At 36.8% G+C, this 23,026-nt stretch overlaps 1 protein-coding gene and 1 long non-coding RNA gene across 2 annotated transcripts; both read left to right on the top strand.

Moving 5' to 3' along the window:
- Positions 1 to 1,233: 1,233 nt before the first annotated feature.
- LOC127709388 (uncharacterized) lies at positions 1,234 to 3,390 on the top strand. Its single transcript, XR_007985625.1, has 3 exons — positions 1,234 to 1,334; positions 1,846 to 2,003; positions 3,273 to 3,390. It is a non-coding gene; the product is annotated as an uncharacterized LOC127709388 (long non-coding RNA).
- A 529-nt stretch (positions 3,391 to 3,919) lies between these two features.
- LOC127709384 (uncharacterized) lies at positions 3,920 to 11,578 on the top strand. Its single transcript, XM_052214890.1, has 7 exons — positions 3,920 to 4,020; positions 4,360 to 4,493; positions 5,712 to 5,767; positions 6,806 to 6,914; positions 7,336 to 7,400; positions 9,666 to 9,746; positions 10,620 to 11,578. Exons 2-7 carry the CDS (start codon positions 4,365 to 4,367, stop codon positions 10,786 to 10,788), a joined length of 609 nt encoding a protein of 202 aa, XP_052070850.1. The 5' UTR covers positions 3,920 to 4,020; positions 4,360 to 4,364; the 3' UTR covers positions 10,789 to 11,578.
- Positions 11,579 to 23,026: the final 11,448 nt, after the last annotated feature.

Consider the following 23,026-nt stretch of genomic DNA (forward strand, 5'->3'; position numbering starts at 1 on the left):
GTGATATGAAACCTTGTAGTACAATTTCATAAAGATCCATACTCTTACACACAAGTTATTGTCATGAAACTAGAAAAATGCTTGTTTTTTGCCCCTTTTTGGCCCCTAATTCCTAAAATTTGGAGGCAATTACCCCCAAAATCAATCCCAGCATTCCCTTTGTGATATGGAACCTTGTGATACAATGTCAGAGAGATCCATACACTAACACACAAGTTATTGTCATGAAACTAGAAAAATGCTTGCTTTTTGCCCCTTTTTGGCCCCTAATTCCTAAAATTTGGAGGCAATTACCATCAAAATCAATCACAGCATTCCCTTTGTGATATGGAACCTTGTGATACAATGTCAGAGAGATCCATACACTAACACACAAGTTATTGTCATGAAACTAGAAAAATGCTTGTTTTTTGCCCCTTTTTGGTCCCTAATTCCTAAAATTTGGAGGCAGTTACCCCCAAAATCAATCCCAGCATTCCCTTTGTGATATGGAACCTTGTGGTACAATGTCAGAGAGATCCATACACTTACACACAAGTTATGTCTGGAAGTTACAAAAATGCTTATTTTTGGCCCCTTTTTGGCCCCTAATTCCTTAACTGTTGGTACCATAACCCCCAAAATCAATCCCCACCTTCCTTTTGTGGTATTGAATCTTATGGTAAAATTTCATTGAGATCCATTCGCTTAAACTAAAGTTAGAGTGCGAAAACTAATGTGTCTTTGGACAACAACGACGCCGGTTGACGACGACGCCAACGTCATACCAATATACAAAATTTTTTTGCAGTCGTATAAAAACTGTTACTTTTTTGCATAACACATTTAATAGAATAACAAATTTGTTTGACAATGCACTTGAACTCAATTGATACGCCTTCCATTGCAGGTAATGAATGCTTACATTTCCTTGAAATGCAAAGAATGTCAGGTAATGTTTTCTAGGTTTTACTTCAAATTAATTATTTCCAGCTATTAATTTGACATCCTTTTCGATGATTAAAAATTTCAAATTTACACTATTGTCTACTGTTTTTAAACTCTGATTCTTAAATCATTTGCTTTAAATATAAAATAATTCATGAATCCATCAAGATATTAAAGAATCATCAACCTTGGTTTCTCCTGTCTCTCAGAATTGAAAAGCAGAAAATCTGGTTTTAGTTTTGTTGATGTTTCATTAAGTTTCATCTTTGTTTATTATATGATCATTTTTTTTATTTTTATCTTTTTAGAATGGAACTGTACATTTCTTGTCATGTGAAGTAATGACGTCAATATTTTGTGGCTTAACTCTAGATGACCCATTTCCATTGCACTCTTTTCTAGAAGGGGTAAGCATTTTACCGATAGTTGGTATTTTGTTAATTATTTCTCAAACGCATGAGTCAGCCACATAATCGCATTTAGTGTAAATCAATAATGACTTTAATTCTAAGTTGTGAATAATTTTTAATCAAATCCTCTGGGTTGATGTATTCTTCTTCAACCAATACACAAACCAAACATAAAACTGAATTATTACTAATGGTTATACCTTATACAAGATTTTTCTGTGGAAATATTGCTGGGAAGCTAGATTTTTATTGACTTTACATCACTGGCTATGGCATGTAAACAACTTAGACAGGTTTACATTGGTTTCGGGTATAACAAATAAACTATGGGAAAAAGCTCAGTTCTGTCGTTAAGTCAAACAAAGCAGCTGTTGTCCTCAGACACAGTCAATAATTAATTAAACATATTATTATTAAGAGGAATTTTTATATTTTGAGCATTGTCCCTGCACATGCTTGTCCTATTCTGAGCTAATGTATTCCCTAAAATTACTATTGTGAATTGCAGGTTGATATTGAGGAATATGACATCATAATTGGAGCTTTGCATGAAGCAGGATGTCATTGGTCTCTAATGGTCATCTTTCCAAAGAGACTTGAACTCATTTACCTCAACCCTATGGGTGAATGTAGAGAAATGAAAGACATATATTTGCAAAAGTGGTTGTAAGTATTACTGTTCATTTAATAAACACAGAGAAATTAAAAATAATCATAAATAAAACTATAAATAAGCACAATATTTCCATAATCAGAAATTTTAAACATTTCCTAAGAAAACACTAAGCTACAACACAAAATTAATTAACGCTGTGTAGCATGCATTGTCAAAGCCAATGTGAAGTCATATACTGGGTATAACATCTAAATGAGTCCTTTACTTTCCTTCAATGTGTCTTACAAATATTTTTATGATTGTACCAATATACTGTAAATTCAGAAATTGTTGTGATGTTATAAGAACTCATAAGCTATTTTATCAGCATGACCATGATGATTGGTGTGCACATAGACTCCAAATAAATCACATAAATAAATGTCACATTTTGGTCCGTAATTTTTTCAATCACAATAATGAATATAACATGTATAATGAATGTATACAATAATTCCTGAATAAACTGATAATGCAGAGTTTTTTTGTTTAATTCATATTATAGGGCTATTGCATGAATATTGTTGAATATTTACCAGAGTAGAATTTCATATTGCATGAGCTTGCAATATTCATGCAATGACCCTTTTACTGTAAAGCAATGCTTCAACACATGCTTAAAATGCATTTTTTGTCATTGATGACATAACTAATTTGACACTATTATCAAACTATATTTATTGCATGATAATTTGTGGTTACTTCCTGTAGCAAATATTGAATTGCTATACAATAACTATTTATATAGTGTATAGCAACAAAAATACTACAGAATATAATAAAATTTTAGTGTACAATATTGGCTGATATATTCACTGCAATATTGCCTACAAATTGTGACATCATCATAGTTAGAACTTCTAGATGGTTATGTCGTTTTGTATGCTTTGTTTTACAGCATAAGTGTTATTGCACAGATATTGTACCTTGTAGAATGTCATATCGAACTCACAAGCTAGTGCAATACTTTATTCTACAATATTAGTAAAATAACCCTTTTATTGTATAGTATCACAATATTCCCCACAGAACATACCGGGGTAATCAAAATTTAGAATGCAATATTATTATCCAGTATTGGATTTGATATTGCAAGCTTGAACAATGTTACATTTTACTGGGGACAATATTTCCCAATATTCGTGCAATAACCCTATAATATAAAAATAATGCTGGAGATAAGATAACCATGGGTCCTTTATATTGAGAAATGTAAAAAAAAAATACCTGTAAAAATTGCAAAATTGCAAACTTTTATTTTCATTTCATGTTTTATATAGACAATTTTTGAGTGACAGATACATAAAAGGAATTGGTACCTACATCAGTGAAGAATGGACCATCTCATCGAGGCGACATCATAAACAGATGGACTCAAACTCTTGTGGAGTTTTTGTATTGAAGGTATAAATTAGTTTTGTCAAATTTAACATTTTTACCTAACCCCTTACTCGGAAAATCTTTAAATCAATAAATCTGTTAACCAGTTTGAAAGTAAATGTCCGTCAAAGACAATATGCAGGAATTTATTACCAAAGAATGGTTATATGATATGATATATTGTGGAAATATGATATGATGTATTGAAGTTTTTCGTCAAAACCTTTTTTTAGATTATTCTGCATTGTTCATGTCTGCATGTTATTGGGACTACCAGTATTCACTAAATTTGCATCTCACTATTGTCAAATCAACCTTTTGTATGAAATATGACCAACTTCCTGGGACAAACATTAGATTGACTCCAACCTTACATAGACTCTTAATCAGTGGTCAAAGTCATTAAACATTCTCGCCATTATTTTTGTATTGATAAATGTTGAAAAATGGTCATCTTATGTTATTTAAATTGTAAAGTAGTATGAGCAGGCAAAGTTATTGTCCATTAACCATAACTAAATGAAAAAGGCAATTCTCAGTTTGCAGAGCTTATACTGAAAGGAGTAGAGGACTTCCGCTTCAACTCAACAAAGAAAAAACTACAGACTTTGCGAATAGAGATAGGCCAATACCTAGTTGAAAGCAGTGGTAAGGATCAGATAAACTAGTTTTGTCTGCAGTAGATTAATTCTTTTAACCTGCATAGCCTTGTAAGGTCAATTTCCTATTTTAGTTTATTGCTAAGTAATTCTAAACTCATTTTCAAGGGAACCTCTCTTCAAAACATAAGTTTTCGTACATCCCTTTGTATTTAACATTTACATGTATATACAGGTTTGACTGTATATGAAAATCAATATGTTTAATTCAGTTAAATCAACAAATGTAGTGAGTTTATGACTTAGATTTATCATTGTGTTTGTATTTTTTTAGATTAATGACTTGGTTTGTGTGTTCGAATTTAGTATCTGTATTATTTGTCTGTAGATAACATGCAAGAGGTGGCAATAACGCAAGAAGTAGGTCCGTCTCAACATAATGATATTGATGATGTTGAAGATGATTACTATGAAGATGACAAGGATGATAGAAAGATGTCAGTGGAGACATGTCAGGTTCATGTATGTAGTTTTTTAAAGCAATTGCGATGACTTCATGAAACTTTTAACTGAAAATTAATTTCTTTATTTTGAAAATCTGTTGCATTAATATTTTTACGCGATTATGTCATTAGTAATGACAGTGGTTAGCGTTAGCCAGTTCCCAGGTTAATCGACAGTTAACGTGCATTTCATGAAAATATCAGAAGGCGGTCCCATCTGCAAATCTTTAATTGGTATGTATGAATGAATGATTCTTATTATAAAAAAAAACTATAATTCGGTAGAACACTTGCGTCAGGAAAGTTGAAATCATCAACTCACTGAATGGTTAAATTTAAACCAATTATGATATACTTAAAATAAAATAGAAGCAATAAAGATAATGAAGCAAGGTGCATGGATTGTCATGTAAATTATTGCCCAGTAATAGACACTCTACAAGGGGATAATCTGTTATGATTTTTTCGGCAGTTATACATTTCCACGAAAAAAATATTTGCCTCCACCTTCAGCCGGGTAAACGTGTAGTCCCCCTGGGAAATGTAAAACATTGTAAAAATTACTTTCTGCTGGATAAGTCTTTTATTGATATAAAATTAAAACATCATTACTTCTCACTAGATAAGACTCCTCTCAGGTTTTAATTCTTTTACATGTGGATGAAAAATAAAAGTCACAAAAACATTAACTAGGCAGCAATTGCTTTAATTTCAACAAATTATGTACAATTGACAATATTGCAGATTTTCCTTGTAATGAAAAAGATTGAATAACCATCCCTTAGTACATAGTATTTAATACCATATTTGATATCTAGTGACCCAGTCTATGTGCAATTAGCTTTTTAAAAGATGATAAAATGACACTTTCCAGCTGATCACCTGACCTAATCCTGAGGTGAGCAACTGTCAACACTTGGTGCTGTCATCGTCTTTAATCATAAGATATAGAGTAAAACTTTCAATTGCAAAAATGATCAGCAGGTAAAGATCTACAAAAGTATTAAGTGGACTGACATCCTTCAATGCCTCTTATTGGAGTTACTGTCCCTAAAAAGGCATTTTAACATATATTTTTAGAAAATTATAAGACAAAGAAAATGCAGCTTTTTGCCACCAGGTGAGCAATTTGGGCACCTAGAAGTCTCTCATATGTATTTCAAAGTATGTATTTGAAGATAATTAATATTTGATATATTGTATGATAATTAATATTTGATATATTGTATGTTTTCAGTATCTGACCTGTAAAGAAAAACTGTATGAAATAGTTAACTGTCAAGAAAGCACTTGGTAAATTTAAACTTTTATTTAATGACTACCGCAGTACTTACAGATATTTATATGAACCAGTCAAGAGTTTCATGATGAAAAAACCCAGAGAATTTATTACATAATTTGATTCAGTTTCAACCACAATTAACAGTATTCAAAATATAACTACTTTTTCAAGATCATTATTAATCTGGCATCTGAGAAACATTAAATCGAATTCGCTGTTAAGTTGCCAGTGCAGTCTATTGTAGCATTCAGGTTGATTTAAGCAAATGCCTATCAAAATTCTGACTATCTTATGTGAAATTTGATATTTCTGGATCCTTACAGTAGTAGAAATGCAAAATATTCCTTGGTATCTTGTATACATGGATCGCCATTACAATGTTACCCGTCTGTAAATAAGAAATAGCTGTATTAAACTTATGATAAATATATATTGTAGAACTATTACAATACAATGCTTATGCATTATAACAAACTAAAGAACTACCGCAAAAATGGTCATTTTATAATTGTCAAGTGTTATTTTTGCATATTCAATGTGTTGATGAATCGTTTCTGATTGCGCATGTACTCGCATGTACTCAATAATTGTATTCTTAAAACTTTTACAAAAATTGTGGTTGCAAAAATTTACTGCTACCTGTTGTTGGTGGTGCCACAACAAGCAAAAGAGGAATATTTTTTTTTTAATCTTGCCCTACAATGAGTTGGAAACCACATTTCTCATGTGGTATTAAATTATCATGTTTAGATTATGTTTCTCAAATAACATTAAGGTTTATTTCAAGTAACAGCTCACAATCTAGAGAAATACTGTTTTAGAAGTACATCTGATACAAGTTAGACACCAATTATGCTACTGTATCAGTCATTTGTAATAGCGGCGAGAACATGCCAAGAGCTTATTTTTTTATCTATAAGAGTCCAAATTTGTCCTATGTTATAAAGTTTAACATGTTGTATTTGTATCAAGATGTGCTTCATGGAGCAGTCTAATGGGATTTACGTTAGTGAAATCTTTCAATACATGCACTATTACTTTTCTTTCAGTGACCTTGCTGACCATGTTAGACATCATGAATTTGTTGCCAATCCACTGAAAGTGCAAAACAGGGAAAGAGTGACAGTTGGATTTGGATTGAGTGTGATAAAGCATAGGGTTTGTGAAATTTTAGGAAAAACTATGATATTTTTAACTTAATATTTGTATATTTCCAGTGTACACTTCTGCAGAAATAAAATTAAATGGCAATATAATAATATATGAAACCATAGTAAAAAATAACCAAATAAGGCATACAAAAATGACTGCAAGAGCAGAATAACATCTCATCTACACACCCTTATATTTTCAATTTCATCAAGAGAAGTCTTCATTTTTCTCCTTGACTTTCTTTTGGTAAGTATTGACTTGTGATTTATTACTCTACACATTAAATTTTGAGTATTAAATTGTATAATAATGAACTGTTATTTTTCATTCCAAGTATGCAACACAGAAAATTTGCAATTTAAACCTTTTCTTCATTTCATTTTAAACTAATAATTTAGGGTTAATTGTATGCTGTATGTATTTCTAGGCCATGGAGTATGTGCATGAAAAGTTGTCTACAGATCTCCTATATAATACAGGACGGGATCCAAAGTAAGTTAAATGATAGAAAGAAACTTATATTCAAGATACTTTTTTTTGACTTGATATGTTGAGATTTATAATTAATTGTAGACATAATTGACTTCTTGTCAGTGATGGTTCGTTTATCCTATCTGTCTTTTTTATTTTACAATTAAATATTTTATATATTTTTTAAACAACAGCAGAAATTCATTTATGCAATAGTGTCACAGATGTAAGATATTTTTTTCTGGAACAGCACTTTAAGGTTTTACAATAAGTAATTTCCAAAAACTAGCAGACAAATAAGTACAGCAAAATTCGAAATTAGTACATTCAACAATTATTGGTTTTTGGAATTTTTTTTACAAAAATGTGAGATTAATCATTTTGATTTCAGTCAAAAGTTTCATTTGAATAAAGTTTAAGATAGAAAGTTCCTATTATCGAGATTGATAACCTGTCACAAAATTTGGAATAATTAAAACATTTGTTATTTTTAGCTCACCGGGACCCGAAGGGCCTTATGTGAGCTTATGCCATCACTTGGCGTCCGTCGTCGTCTGTTGTCGTTGTCGTCGTAAACTATTTCAAAAATCTTCTCCTTTGAAACTACTGCACCAAATACCTTCAAACTTTAACTTAATGTTCCTTAGGGTATCTAGTTTATAAATTGTATCCGAAGTTTTGATCCATCGACAAACATGGCCGCCATGGCTAAAAATAGAACATAGGGGTCAAATGCAGTTTTTGCTTATATCTCAAAAACTAAAGCTTTTAGAGCAAATCTGACATGGGGTAAAATTGTTCAATTGGTCAAAATCTATCAGCATTGAAATTTTCAGACGAATCAAACAACTCATTGTTGGGTTGCTGTCACTAAATTGGTAGTTTTGAGGAAATTTTGCAGTTTTTTGTTATTATCTTGAATATTATTATAGATAGATATAAACTGTAAACAGCAATAATGTTCAGCAAAGTAAGATTTACAAAAAAGTTTATATGACAAAAATTGTCAATTGACCACTTAAGGAGTTATTGCCCTTTAAAGACAATTTTACACAATTTGTTCATCAAGTTTGCTAACATTTAAAAATCTTCTCCTCTGAAACTACTGGGCCAAATACCTTCAAACTTCATCTAAATGTTCCTTAGGATATCTAGTTTATAAATTGTATCCGAAGTTTTAATCCATCGACAAACATGGCCACCATGGCTAAAAATAGAACATAGGGGTCAAATGCTATTTTTGGCTTATATCTCTAAAACTAAAGCTTTAAGAGCAAATCTGACATGATGTAAAATTGTTCAATTGGTCAAGATCTATCAGCCCTGAAATTTTCAGACAAATCGAAGAACCCATTGTTGGGTTGCTGCCACTAAATTGGTAGTTTTGAGGAAATTTTGCAGTTTTTTGTTATTATCTTGAATATTATTATAGATAGATATAAACTATAAACAGCAATAATTTTCAGCAAAGTAAGATCTACAGAAAAGTTAAATGACCAAATTTATCAGTTGACCTCTTAAGGAGTTATTGCCGACAATTTTACGCAATGTGTTCAGCAAGTTTGCTGACATTTAAAAATCTTCTCTTCTGAAACTATTGTGCCTAATACTTCTTAACTTTGAATGAATGTTCCTTTAAGAATCTAGTTTATGAATTGTATCCGAAATTTTGATCCATCAACAAACATGGCCGCCATGGCTAAAAATAGAACATAGGGGTGAAATGCAGTTTTTTGCTTATATCTCAGAAACTAAAGCATTTAGAGCAAATCTGACATTGGGTAAAAATGTTCAAAAGGTCAAGATCTATCAGCCCAGAAATTTTCAGACACACCGAACAACCCATTGTTGGGTTGCTGCCACTAAATTGGTTGTTTTAAGGAAATTTTGCAGTTTTTGGTTATTATCTTGAATATTATTGAAGATAAAGATAAACTGTAAACAGCAAAAATGTTCAGCAATATGATCTACAAAAAAGTTTAATATGACCAAAATTGTAACTTGACCCCTTAAGGAGTTATTGCCCTTTAAGAACAATTTTACACAAGTTGTTTTATGTTTTTTAACTCAAATGAATCTAGTATAAATTTTGTATTTCATTTACTTGTACCTCAAGAAACATATACACTATGGCTAAAATGGAACATATGGGAAAAAAGCAAAAATAACAGGTGAGCGATTCAGGCTCTTGAGAGCCTCTTGTTTTAATAAACAAAATATTTACTTTTGAAATTGGGAATTACAACGAAATCATCCTGATCATGTACAATTTTTCTTCTTATGTAGACATCCATACACTAATCGAGGCACAGAGATGATATTGGGAATGAAGAATGGGCAATTAGAAAAAAGATTTAAAGTGTACAGGTAAAACATAACACAATAATCTAATTGAATTGTTTTATAATATAAAAAAGAAGATGTGGTATGATTGCCAATGAGACAACTCTCTCCACAAGAGACCAAATGACACAGAAATTAACAACTCTAGGTCACTGTACAGCCTTCAACAATGAGCAAAGCCCATACCCCACAGTCAGCTATAAAAGGCCCCGAAATGATAATGTAAAACAATTTAAACGAGAAAACTAACAGCCTAATTTATGTACAAAAAATGAACGAAAAACAAATATGTAACACATAAACAAACGACAACCACTGAATTACAGGCTCCTGACTTGGGACAGGCACATACATACAGAATGTGGCGGGGTTAAACATGTTAGTGGGATCCCAACCCTCCCCTAACCAGGACAGTGGTGTAACAGTACAACATAAGAACGAACTATGAAATTCAGTTGAAAGAGGCTTAACTCATCAGATGGATAAAAATACAAATAAATCCAGTTGAATCGGGCTGTTTTGGTATTTTTTTTTGTTTTACTAATTATTAAAATTAAGATGTAAATTATTCAATAGTTCTTCCATTCGGATTTTATTACTTTTAAACAATTTTTGTGTTATCAATTCCTTCATGCTTGAATACTTTGAAAAATTATAGTTAATACAGACTTTGAAAAAAAAATCATGAGAAATTTCTTGTATTGCTTTTCAAATGGGGATATTAAAAAATGATCTTCACCATATTGTGTAAAGCTTATTATGATTGTTCACCTACTTAACATAAAGAAAACAAAGTATTGAACTTGGTTCTCTAATTGTTACCTTGAAAAGGGAATGTTTAATCTTCAAATAAAAATTTAAAAGTAAACAATTTTACTGAAAGAAGTTTTATTTCAGATTGGGTCCCCAATATCTTCTCCACGTACTGGTCAAGGAAATGATAGTGATGATTTATATGGCCACACATAATTCACAATACGACAAGACCAATGAATTGTGCCAAGAAACTGAAACAAATTTGACAACAGAATGTAGAAAGCTGAAAAAACAGAAAATCAACTATTAATTGAACAAAGATTTTTGTTTCCTCTGCGACAAAAGTCGCAGAGTGAGACATAGGTATTACTATCCAGTGGCGGTAGCAGCGTAAACTATTTGTATAAAGCTTTATATTTCAGAAGGTAGAAGACCTGGATGCTTCATACTTTGTATGCAGATACCTTATGTTACGAAGTTTCCGTCTGTCATATGTCCTTTGTCCTTGACCTCATTTTCATGGTTCAGCGACTGCTTGAAAAAAAATATAGTTTATTTGTTATGTGAATTTCTCACTTATTATGAGTAATAGGATAACTATATTTGGTATATGGGTTCCTTGCAAAGTCTACATGTCCGTCAGATAGGGTTCACCTGACCTCAACCTCATTTCATGGATCAGTGATCAAGGTTAAAGTTACGTGATTATGTTCGTTTCTCAAATACTATAAGCAGTAGGTCAGCTATATGGGGTGTATGGAATGATTGTAAGTGGTACATGTCAGTCTGGCAGGTTTCATCAGACCTTGACCTTATTTTCACGGTTCATTGGTCAATGTTAAATTTTTGTGTTTTGGTCTGTTTTTCTAATACTATAAGCAATAGGTCAACTATTTTTAATGTATGGAATGATTGTAAAGTGTACATGTCTGTCTGGCAGGTGTCATTTGTCCTTGGCCTAATTCTCATGGTTCATTGGTCAATGTTAAGAATTTGTGTTTTGGTCTGTTTTTCTAATACTATATTTGGTGTATGGAATGATTGTAAGGTGTACATGTCTGTCTGGCAGGTGTATTTTGTCCTTGACCTGATTTTCATGGTCCATTGGTCAATGTTAATTTTTCATGGTTTGGTCTTTTTCTTGTATACTATAAGCAATAGTTCAACTATGTTTGGTGTATTGAATGATTTTAAAGTGTACATGTCTGTCTGGCTTGGTTTATATGACCTTGACCCCATTTTCATGGATCATTGATAATTTTAAGTTTATGTGATACTTGTAGTAAAACTTTATCTTTAGGACTATCAACATAAAACCAATGTCAGGGTGATTGGTTGGGGTATCAGGGTGACTGTATGGGATGTCAGGATGACTGTATGGGATGTCAGGATGACTGGTTAGGATATCAGGGTGACTGGTTGCGGTATCACGGTGACTGGTTGGGATGTCAGGATGACTGGTTGGTATGTCAGAGTGACTGGTTGGGATGTCAGGGTGACTGGATGGGATGTCAAGATGACTGGTTTGTATGTCAAGATGACTGGTTGGTATGTCGGGGTGACTGGTTGGGATGTCAGAGAGACTGGTTGGTATGTCAGAGTGACTGGTTGGGATGTCAGGGTGACTGGATGGGATGTCAAGATGACTGGTTTGTATGTCAAGATGACTGGTTGGTATGTCAGGGTGACTGGTTGTAATGTCAGGGTGACTGGTTGGGGTGTCAGGATGACTGGTTGGGATGTCAGGGTGACTAGTTGGGATGTCAGGATGACTGGTTGGGATATTAGGGTGACTGGTTGGGGTATCAGGGTGACTGCTTGGGATGTCAAGGTGACTGGTTGGGATGTCAGGGTGACTGATTGGGATGTCAGTGTGACTGGTTGGAATGTCAGGGTGACTAGTTGGGATGTCAGGGTGACTGGTTGGGGTATCAGGATGACTGGTTGGGGTGTCAGGGTAACTAGTTGGGATATCAGGATGACTGGTTGGGATATCAGGGTGACTGGTTGGCATATCAGGGTTACTGGTTGGGATGTCAAGATGACTGGTTGATATGTCAAGATGACTAGTTGGTATGTGGGGGTGACTGGTAGGGATGTCAAGATGACTGGTTGGTATGTCAGGGTGACTGGTTGGGATGTCATGATGTCAGAGTGACTGGTTGGGATGTCAGGGTGACTAGTTAGGATGTCCGGGTGACTGGTTTTGGATATCAGGATGACTGGTTCGGGTGTCAGGGTGACTAGTTGGGATGTCAGGGTGACTGGTTGGCATATAAGAATGACTGGTAGGAGTATCAGGGTTACTGGTTGGGATGTCAAGGTGACTGGTTGGGATGTCAGGGTGAGTGATTGGGATGTCAGGGTGACTGGTTGGGATGTCTGGATGACTAGTTGGGATGTCAGGATGACTGGTTGGGGTGTCAGGGTAACTAGTTGGGATATCAGGGTGACTGGTTGGCATATCAGGGTTACTGGTTGGGATGTCAAGATGACTCGTTGATATGTCAAGATGACTAGTTGGTATGTGGGGGTGACTGGTTGGGATGTCAAGATGACTGGTTGGGATGTCATGATGTCAGAGTGACTGGTTGGGATGTCAGGGTGACTAGTTGGGATGTCCAGATGACTGGTTTTGGATATCAGGATGTCTTGTTGGGGTGTCAGGGTGACTAGTTGGGATGTCAGGGTGACTGGTTGGCATATTAGGATGACTGGTAGGAGTATCAGGGTTACTGGTTGGGATGTCAAGGTGACTGGTTGGGATGTCAGGGTGAGTGATTGGGATGTCAGGGTGACTGGTTGGGATGTCGGGATGACTGGTTGGGATGTCAGGATGACTGGTTTGGGTGTCAGGGTAACTAGTTGGGATATCAGGGTGACTGGTTGGCATATCAGGGTTACTGGTTGGAATGTCAAGATGACTCGTTGATATGTCAAGATGACTAGTTGGTATGTGGGGGTGACTGGTTGGGATGTCAAGATGACTGGTTGGGATGTCATGATGTCAGAGTGACTGGTTGGAATGTCAGGGTGACTAGTTGGGATGTCCGGATGACTGGTTTTGGATATCAGGATCTTTTGTTGGGGTGTCAGGGTGACTAGTTGGGATGTCAAGGTGACTGGTTGGGATGTCAGGGTGACTGATTGGGATGTCAGGGTGACTGGTTGGGATGTCAGGATGACTGGTTGGGGTGTCAGGATGACTGGTTGGGGTGTCAGGGTGACTAGTTGGGATATCAGGGTGACTGGTTGGGGTATCTAGTTGACTGGTTGGGATATCAGGGTGACTGGTTGGCATATCAGGGTTACTGGTTGGGATTTAAAGATGACTGGTTGGTATGTAGGGGTGAATGGCTGGTTGGTATGTCTGGGTGACTGGTTGGGATATAAGGATGTCAGAGTGACTGGTTGGGGTGTCAGGGTGACTAGTTTTAGATATCAGGATGACTGGTTGGGGTGTCAGGGTGACTAGTTTTGGATATCAGGGTGACTGGTTGGGGTGTCAGGGTGACTTGTTGGGATTTCAGGGTGACTGGTTGGGATATTAGGGTGACTGGTTGGGGTATCAGGGTTACTGGTTGGGATGTTAAGATGATTGGTTGGGATGTCAGGATGACTAGTTGGGATGTCAGGGTGGCTGGTTCAGATGTCAGTATGACAGGTAGGGGTGTCAGGATGACTGGTAAGGATGTCAGGGTGACTGGTTGGGATGTCAGGATGACTGGTTTGGACGTCAGGATGACTGGTTGGGATGTCAGAGTGACTGGTTCAGATGTCAGGATAACTTGTTGGGACGTCAGGATGACTGGTTGGGATGTCAGAGTGACTGGTTGGGATGTCAGGATGACTGGTTGGGATGTCAGGATGAGTGGTTGGGTTATCAGGGTGACTGGTTGGGATGTCAGGATAACTTGTTGGGACGTTAGGATGACTGGTTGGGTTATCAGGGTGACTGGTTGGGATGTCAGGATGACTAGTTGGGATGTCAGGATGACTAGTTGGGATGTCAGGGTGACTGGTTGGGATGTCAGGGTGACTGGTTGGGATGTCAGGGTGACTGGTTTGGATGTCAGGATGACTAGTTGGGATGTCAGGGTGACTGGTTGGGATGTCAGGGTGACTGGTTGGGTGTCAGGGTGACTGGTTGGGATGTCAGGGTGACTGGTTGGGATGTCAGGGTGACTGGTTGGGATGTCAGGGTGACTGATTGGGATGTCAGGGTGACTGGTTGGGATGTCAGGGTGACTGGTTGGGATGTCAGGATGACTGGTTGGGATGTCAGGGTGACTGGTTGGGATGTCAGGGTGACTGGTTGGGATGTCCGGATGACTGATTGGGGTGTCAGGATGACTGGTTGGGGTGTCAGGGTGACTAGTTGGGATATCAGGGTGACTGGTTGGGGTATCTAGTTGACTGGTTGGGATATCAGGGTGACTGGTTGGCATATCAGGGTTACTGGTTGGGTTTTAAAGATGACTGGTTGGTATGTGGGGGTGAATGGCTGGTTGGTATGTCTGGGTGACTGGTTGAGATATAAGGATGTCAGAGTGACTGGTTGGGGTGTCAGGGTGACTAGTTTGGGAAATCAGGATGACTGGTTGGGGTGTCAGGGTGACTAGTTTTGGATATCAGGGTGACTGGTTGGGGTGTCAGGGTGACTTGTTGGGATGTCAGGGTGACTGGTTGGGATATTAGGGTGACTGGTTGGGGTATCAGGGTTACTGGTTGGGATGTTAAGATGATTGGTTGGGATGTCAGGATGACTAGTTGGGATGTCAGGGTGGCTGGTTGGGATGTCAGGATGACAAGTTGGGATGTCAGGGTGACTGGTTGGAGTGTCAGGATGACTGATTCGGATTTCAGGGTGACTGGTTGGAGTATCTGGGTGAATGGTTGGGGTGTCAGGATGACTGGTTGGGATGTCAGGGTCACTGGTTGGGGTGTCAGGATGACTGGTTCGGATTTCAGGGTGACTGGTTGGAGTACCTGGGTGACTGGTTGGGGTGTCAGAATGACTGGTTGGGATATCAGGGTCACTGGTTTGGATGTCAGGGTGACTGGTTGGGGTATCAGGATGACTGGTTTTGGATATCAGGATGACTGGTTGGGATGTCAGGATGACTGGTTGGGATATCAGGGTCACTGGTTTGGATGTCAGGGTGACTGGTTGGGGTATCAGGATGACTGGTTTTGGATATCAGGATGACTGGTTGGGATGTCAGGATGACTGGTTGGGATATCAGGGTCACTGGTTTGGATGTCAGGGTGACTGGTTGGGGTATCAGGATGACTGGTTAGGGTGTATGGTTGACTAGTTAAGATATCAGGGTGACTGGTTGGGGTATCTAGTTGACTGGTTGGGATATAAGGGTGACTGGTTGGCATATCAGGGTGACTGGTTGGTATGTCAAGATGACTAGTTGGTATGTGGAGGTGACTGGTTGGGATGTCAAGATGACTAGTTGGTATGGCAGGGTGACTGGTTGGGATGTCATAATGTCAGAGTGACTGGTTGGGGTGTCAGGGTGACTAGTTGGGATGTCCGGATGACTGGTTTTGGATATCAGGATGACTGGTTGGGGTGTCAGGGTGACTGGTTGGGATATTAGAGTGACTGGTTAGGGTGTCAGGGTGACTAGTTGGGATATCAGGGTGACTGGTTGGGGTATCTAGTTGACTGATTGGTATTTCAGAGTGACTGGTTGGCATATCAGGGTTACTGGTTGGGATGTCAACATGACTGGTTGGTATGTCAAGATGACTAATTGGTATGTGGGGGTGACTGGTTGGGATGTCAGGGTGACTGGTTGGGGTGTCAGGGTGACTTGTCAAGATGACTTGTCAAGATGACTGGTTGGGATGTCATAATGTCAGAGTGACTGGTTGGGATGTCAGGTTGACTGGTTTTAGATATCAGGATGACTGGTATGGGTGTCAGGGTGACTAGTTGGGATGTCAGGGTGACTGGTTGGGATATTAGGGTGACTGGTTGGGGTGTGAGGATAACTGGTTGGGATATCAGGGTCACTGGTTGGGATGTCAGGGTGACTGGTTGGGGTATCAGGATGACTGGTTAGGGTGTCAGGGTGACTAGTTGGGAGATCAGAGTGACTGGTTAGGGTATCTAGTTGACTGGTTGGGATATCAGGGTGACTGGTTGGCATATCAGGGTTACTGGTTGGGATGTCAAGATGACTGGTTGGTATGTCAAGATGACAAGTTGGTATGTCAAGATGACTGGTTGGTATGTCAGGGTGACTGGTTGAGATGTCATGATGTCAGAGTGACTGGTTGGGATATCAAGGTGACTAGTTGGGATGTCCGGATGACTGGTTTTGGATATCAGGATGACTGGTTGGGGTGTCAGGGTGACTAGTTGGGATGCCAGGGTGACTGGTTGGGGTATGAAGGTTACTGGTTGGGATGTCAAGGTTGGGATGTCAGGGTGACTGATTGGGATGTCAGGGTGACTGGTTGGGATGTCAGGATGACTAGTTGGGAGGTCAGGGTGACTGGTTGAGGTGTCTGGATGACTGGTTTGGATGTCAGGGTGACTGGTTGGGGTTTCAGGATGACTGGTTGGGATGACAGGTTGGGGTGTCAGGGTGACTGATTGTCAATGTGTTTGTTGTGTGTGATAAACAATAACAAGGGGAATAAATGGAATTATAAGCAATTGGATGCATAATGCAACAAAAATAAAAAGAACTGTTAGACATTGAATTTAAAATATTGAATAGTGTGTATCATTTATTACTTAATGTTTAATAAAAAAATATACAGGTATAATTTTTCAATTATTTTGAAGCCGAATTAACCATATTCTCCCCAACAGCACCTACAGAAATGTCATCATACATTTTTTTGTTAATTTTTTTAACACTTGATTGATTGGATTGTAGATTAATTTCATCATCCTTTGATTATAATAAAGTTTTATATGATTGCAAAAATTTGTGTTTGTATTATGGAATATTCTTTTTCTTCCTTGGTCTTCCTTCTGTACAGACTGTAACTGATATTTGCATTGACCAAATGTTATTGACTATATAAGAAAGCTATAATGGTCTATTGCGGGAAATACTTCGTGTCCAGCTACCAATTATACGTAACTATACATGTGCCTAGCATATTACATCCTTATAATATTTACACCAAATGCCATTTGAAGTAATTCAATATTCTGCATTTGGAATGATTTACCATAAAATAAGACCGCAAGACTCTTTCTAAAAATCTACCATTTTGCATTAACCTTATCATTGTAAATTATATGCACTCAATTGAGATAATATTTTCATGGAGGTATCTAAAACATATATTGTAAAGATTTAAATAAGATTATGTGGTATAATATTGCCAATGAGACAACTTTCCACCAGAAATCAAATGAAGTAGAAGGTTATCAACTATAGGTCATCGTACAGCTTTCACTAATGAGCAAAACCCATACCACATAGCTATTGTAAAGCTGTTTGAAAGTTCTGTTCTATGGATGAAATGGATGACCTTGCAGTATTTAACAAAATAGTTCTACATTGTATAAATTGATGACAACTACAAGGAATTAATTTCAAGGCTCTCTCAACATCTCGTTACAATAAAGTTTAGTTTTGGAAGAATATGCAAGCTTCATGGGTGCTTGGTTTGGCATATATATATATACTAGGGTCTGGATTGGGGGGGGGGGGGGGGAGTCCCTTCATTTCTGTATTCTTAAATTTTTTGGGCCCCATTATTCTCTATTCTTTATTTTTTATGGAATAATTTGTCTCTGTTTATATTTGTTGCCCTTTATTCTGCACTTTTTGCTCTATTTTGTAAACCCCATTACCCCCTCATATATATATGCACACAAGGACCAACCAGAAGAAAGATATGACTTACACCACCAGATAATACTTTTTCTCTGACATGGAATCATGAGCAGAAAACAATTATCAAATGAGATCTAGGACTAATATATTAACGTTAGTGTATTAGTCCCAAAAATAGAAATCAGATTTTTTTTTTTACTTGTGCAGCTCAAAAAAGGGGAATTATTACTTTTTGCATTTTTAAACAATACAATTGTCAATAAGACAACTCTCCACCAGAACCAAATGACATAGGAGTTAACAACTACAGGTAACAGTACGGCCTTCAAGAATGAGAAAAACCCATACCGCAAAGTCAGCTAAAAAGGCCCCGAAATGACACATGTAAAACAATTCAAACAATAAAACTAACGGCCTGATTTATGTACAAAACCATGAACGAAAAACAAATATGATATACAGCAACATACGACAATCATTTAATTACAGGCTCTAGACTTGGAACAGGCACATACAGAATGTGGCGGGGTTAAACCTCGGGAGGGGGGACCACTTCTTTCCTATATATGTTTATATAATGTTTATGTCATGTTGTTATTAATGTTATGCTCTTAATGGGCCCTTTTATTTGGAAAAATAAATATTGTATTGTATTGTATATACAAGATGATAGGACGTGCCGCTGTAATAGGTCACATTTTTCCAGCTTGAAAATATGTTAAGTAAACATTGCATAAGGAATACGAGTCTCATTTTTATTATTTGTTAATTCTTCTTCGTCTGTCATCTTTCTTGGTGTTCCCGGCTGTGTTTTTATCCACAAAATTTCCCTCTTTGGGCACTTTGTCCCCCCCCCCCCCCCCCCCCCCCCCGAGGGTTAACCATGTTTGCGGGCGTCCAACCCTCCCCCCTCACTATACTTTCACTATAGTATTTTACCACAGTGCGCATGATAATTATCTATTCCAAAAAAATTGAACGAATCTTTATTCTAATTTGTAACTATGTCTACATTTTGTTAATTGTCGTATTCAATAAATTCTATCCTTTTATAAATAAATAAATGTATCGTGTACTATTTTTAGACACTGCACAAAAACTCGTGACGTACTTTAACAGTAAATACCGGGAACAAACTGGGATCTGTTCCGTCAGTGTGACTGGTGAGAAACTAGTCCGTACTCTGTAAAATTTTAGCGAGGGTTAAATTGAGAAAGGGAAGAGAAACCATGACTTATGTTTCAGAAGGTACCAATTCGCCCCATTAGATGATAGTTCGTCCCTGTTAATTAGGATTTTTTGAAAATGCTCTCCAGGTCTATCAGGAAGAAGACAATTTCCTTGATTTAATTAAATGAGAGATTGAACTTTTATATAATGCATTTAATTAATCATGTTAATCTAAGTTTACATACAAGTCTTCAAAATAACAGAACACCCAATTCTTCACTAAAATCATAAGCTCAAGCAACATATGGTCCACTTCTAACACACCACCATGACCACAGTAAAAAGCTCAAACACTGGTGACATCATCAATGACATATTCAATGTTCTGGCTCTATTCTGGCATCATTTTAGTAGATTAAGAATGAGAAAATTATATGTGTGCTTTATGGCAACATTGTGGCGCTTTTTGTCATGAAAGGAAATAGCGCTGCACTGTAGCCAGAATGATGCTAGCGGCATCATTCAGCACTTATCCGGCATCAATTTTCTGGCAACCTGATCAGCAGCCGCAACATTGCAGCATTGTTGCTGCAACATTTTTTATTTCATAAGGACCGGTATGAAATGATGTGATTATCATGTACAAAACCTTACAAATCTGGTAAAGGAAAGGAAACGTGAAACAGCATTCATGTTATAATTTTTGTCTCTCAAAAACAAGATTCAAAGAACTTCACATAATTTTATGTTTTAAAGTTTAAAAAAGGGGTATTAAAGAAGTTCATATGGCTGTCACATGCTAAAAACAATAAGCTTAAGGTTCATAGACAAATGGTAGATAAGTAGTAACCCTAAGGTTTTTTTTGTTTGTTTGTTTTTTTTTTTTAGGGGGTGGGGGGGGGGGGGTACCTGACAGCTGCATTTGATTTCTTTTTTATAAGAGGTTTATCACTGTATCTTTTTTAAAGAAAAATGATATTAGGTAAATAGTATCTACTTACATGTTCCAATAGGAATGAAAATGCCTGTCTTTGTAACAATTCTTTGAAACATATCGGGTGTAACATGTCGATCCACTGCTTTTGTAGTATTATGATATTTCAAAATGACATTTACTGAAGGCACACCACAATTTTTCCTTCTATATCTCTTGTTAGTTGTTTCGATGATAATATTTCTATGAATATCACAGATCCTCAGTTGTGACGTACAATGTAATGTCAGATTTAAGTAAAAAAATTTCTGACAAAAATTTATACAGGTCTCTTTTTCCAATGGAAGCATTTTCAAAAATACCTGTCGTCACTGCAGTTGTCACAATTGCCTACGAAATCTTTTATGCTACACATTTTATAAAAATTGTTCGAAGATTATATAAATAAATACATTAAAAAAGTTAGTTACGGTAAGCAAAATAAACTATAAAATACACTGTCTTAGTACAGACACAGTTCCATTGTTCTGACAATATAGTCAAAATATGAGCAAATCACACCAACTTAACCATATATATAAGTGTAGGCTAACATCACTGTGAAAAATTTACCCATTTCCCATTATGCTTGAATATAAAACATGAAGAAATTCGCAAAATAACATTGTTGTCTGCATTTGTTTACATTTTCCCTCCTGTTTTTAATTTGTTTCTCTATAAGAGAACTCCGTAAAGGGAGATAATTTGATTAGGTAAATACAGGACAACTCAACTTTTCAGGGTCAATTAATTTCAACACAGTCAAGTTTGCCCACTGATTTTTTTTCTTTTCTTGTATAACCTTAATCCATTCTCTCTATTCATATAATCAACAATATAAGAAATGGCTGCCTTTTTTTACAACACCTGATCAAAATAGGCTCTAAAACCCCCCTTTTATTGCACTTTTTACCCTATTTTAGCTATATAGATTTTTTTTAAGAAAGTTTACTGTTGAACACAATTTTTATTTGTTTTTTTTTAAACTGAAAAAAGTTTTAAATGTCTGAATATCTATTTTATTTTCTTTTTATTAGACATAATTGATCATAATTTGTAAACACTGCATTTTCCCTCTTTCTTGCCACTTTAAGTCCTGTTACCAAGGAAACGGTAAACATATGGGGCTAAGTGTAATAATATTTTTTGTTAAGCTCATGTGGCTCTATTGAACTAATAAAGTTTAAAACAAATATTTTTTAGTGCGTGCCGAAATATTTTGGTGATTACAGAGAATTGCTCTTAATGCATGATATACAGTCCGCCAAAAGTTAAGCACCACCTAAATTTAACTGGCAATATTTTTTTAACTATTGCGAAAAAATTATTAATGTTTGGTGTTATGAATTGCCTTTAACATTCACTAAGAAAATTCGTGACGATCAAAAAGATTGAACTCCGATAAACCCGGCAAGCAGCTTTTTATTAAAGGTCATCTGCACTTTTACAAATACACTGTTTTGATACCTTTAAAGCATCTTCCTACTGTCATGCGTACAGGTGAAATTTGACCTTCATCAAGTCATTCTGTAATATGGCAAGGCTTAAGTTACCTGTGGCTGAACGTTGGCAAGCAATTGGCATGTCGAATGCCGGTAGGAGCACTAGGAGCATAGGTAATCATTTCAATGTTAATCACACCGTCATTGTCAGACTTTTACAACTTCATGTTGACACAGGAGCTGTAAATGATAGACCAAGGTCCGGAAGACCCCTTTTAACTACCCGTCGTGATGACAGACTGCTTATTAGTCGTGCTTAAGCCAACCCATTTACTCCTGCCCCGCAACTCAGACACACCTGGCCTTCAGGTGGTCGTATTAGTGTTCGAACATTGGTCCGTCGACTTCATAGAGGCAACCTAAGAGCACGTCGGTTGTCAAGAGACCTGCCCTATCAGCCAGGCACCGTATAATCAGGTTTCAATGGGCTAATGACCATCGACGCTGGAACATGAAAAGCTGGCAAAAAATGCATTGGTCAGATGAGTCGGTTTCTGTTACGACCAGTAGACGGCAGAATACTGCCTATGACCAAAACAACATTTGCCCAACGACTACATTCGGTGCTGGTGGTGTTACAGTATGGGGTTGATTCTCATACCGTTGTAAGCTGGATATGCATATTCTGTAGGGTAACATGAACGGACAGACGTACAGGGATTTGGTGCTTAGAAACATTATAGTCCCTAATTTTGATAATCACCCACTTGCGTCAAGACCCTTGTATATGGACGACAACGCTAGACCACACAGGGCAAGGATTGTAACAGAGTACAAAGAGCAAGAAGCCATTGACACTATCTTTTGGCCTACAATCTCCAGACATGAACCCTATCGAATATGTCTTGGTTGCCATTTGCAGAAATCTCATTCGCAGAGATCCACCACTGCAAAATCTTGGCGATTTAAGAGCGGCAATTGTTGATGAATGGAGTAGATTTCCTCAACTAAAGTTCAGAAGGCTTGTACAGAGTATGAGACGCCGTGTTATGGAACTGTACCAGAAGAGAGGTGGTTACACATCCTATTAACTTAAATATTGACATTAAATTTGCCGAACATACCAAAGATTATTTGTAGAGA

The sequence above is a fragment of the Mytilus californianus genome, unplaced genomic scaffold (genome assembly GCF_021869535.1).
Source record: "Mytilus californianus isolate M0D057914Y unplaced genomic scaffold, xbMytCali1.0.p SCAF_7, whole genome shotgun sequence".
Classification (NCBI taxonomy): Eukaryota; Metazoa; Mollusca; class Bivalvia; order Mytilida; family Mytilidae; genus Mytilus; species Mytilus californianus.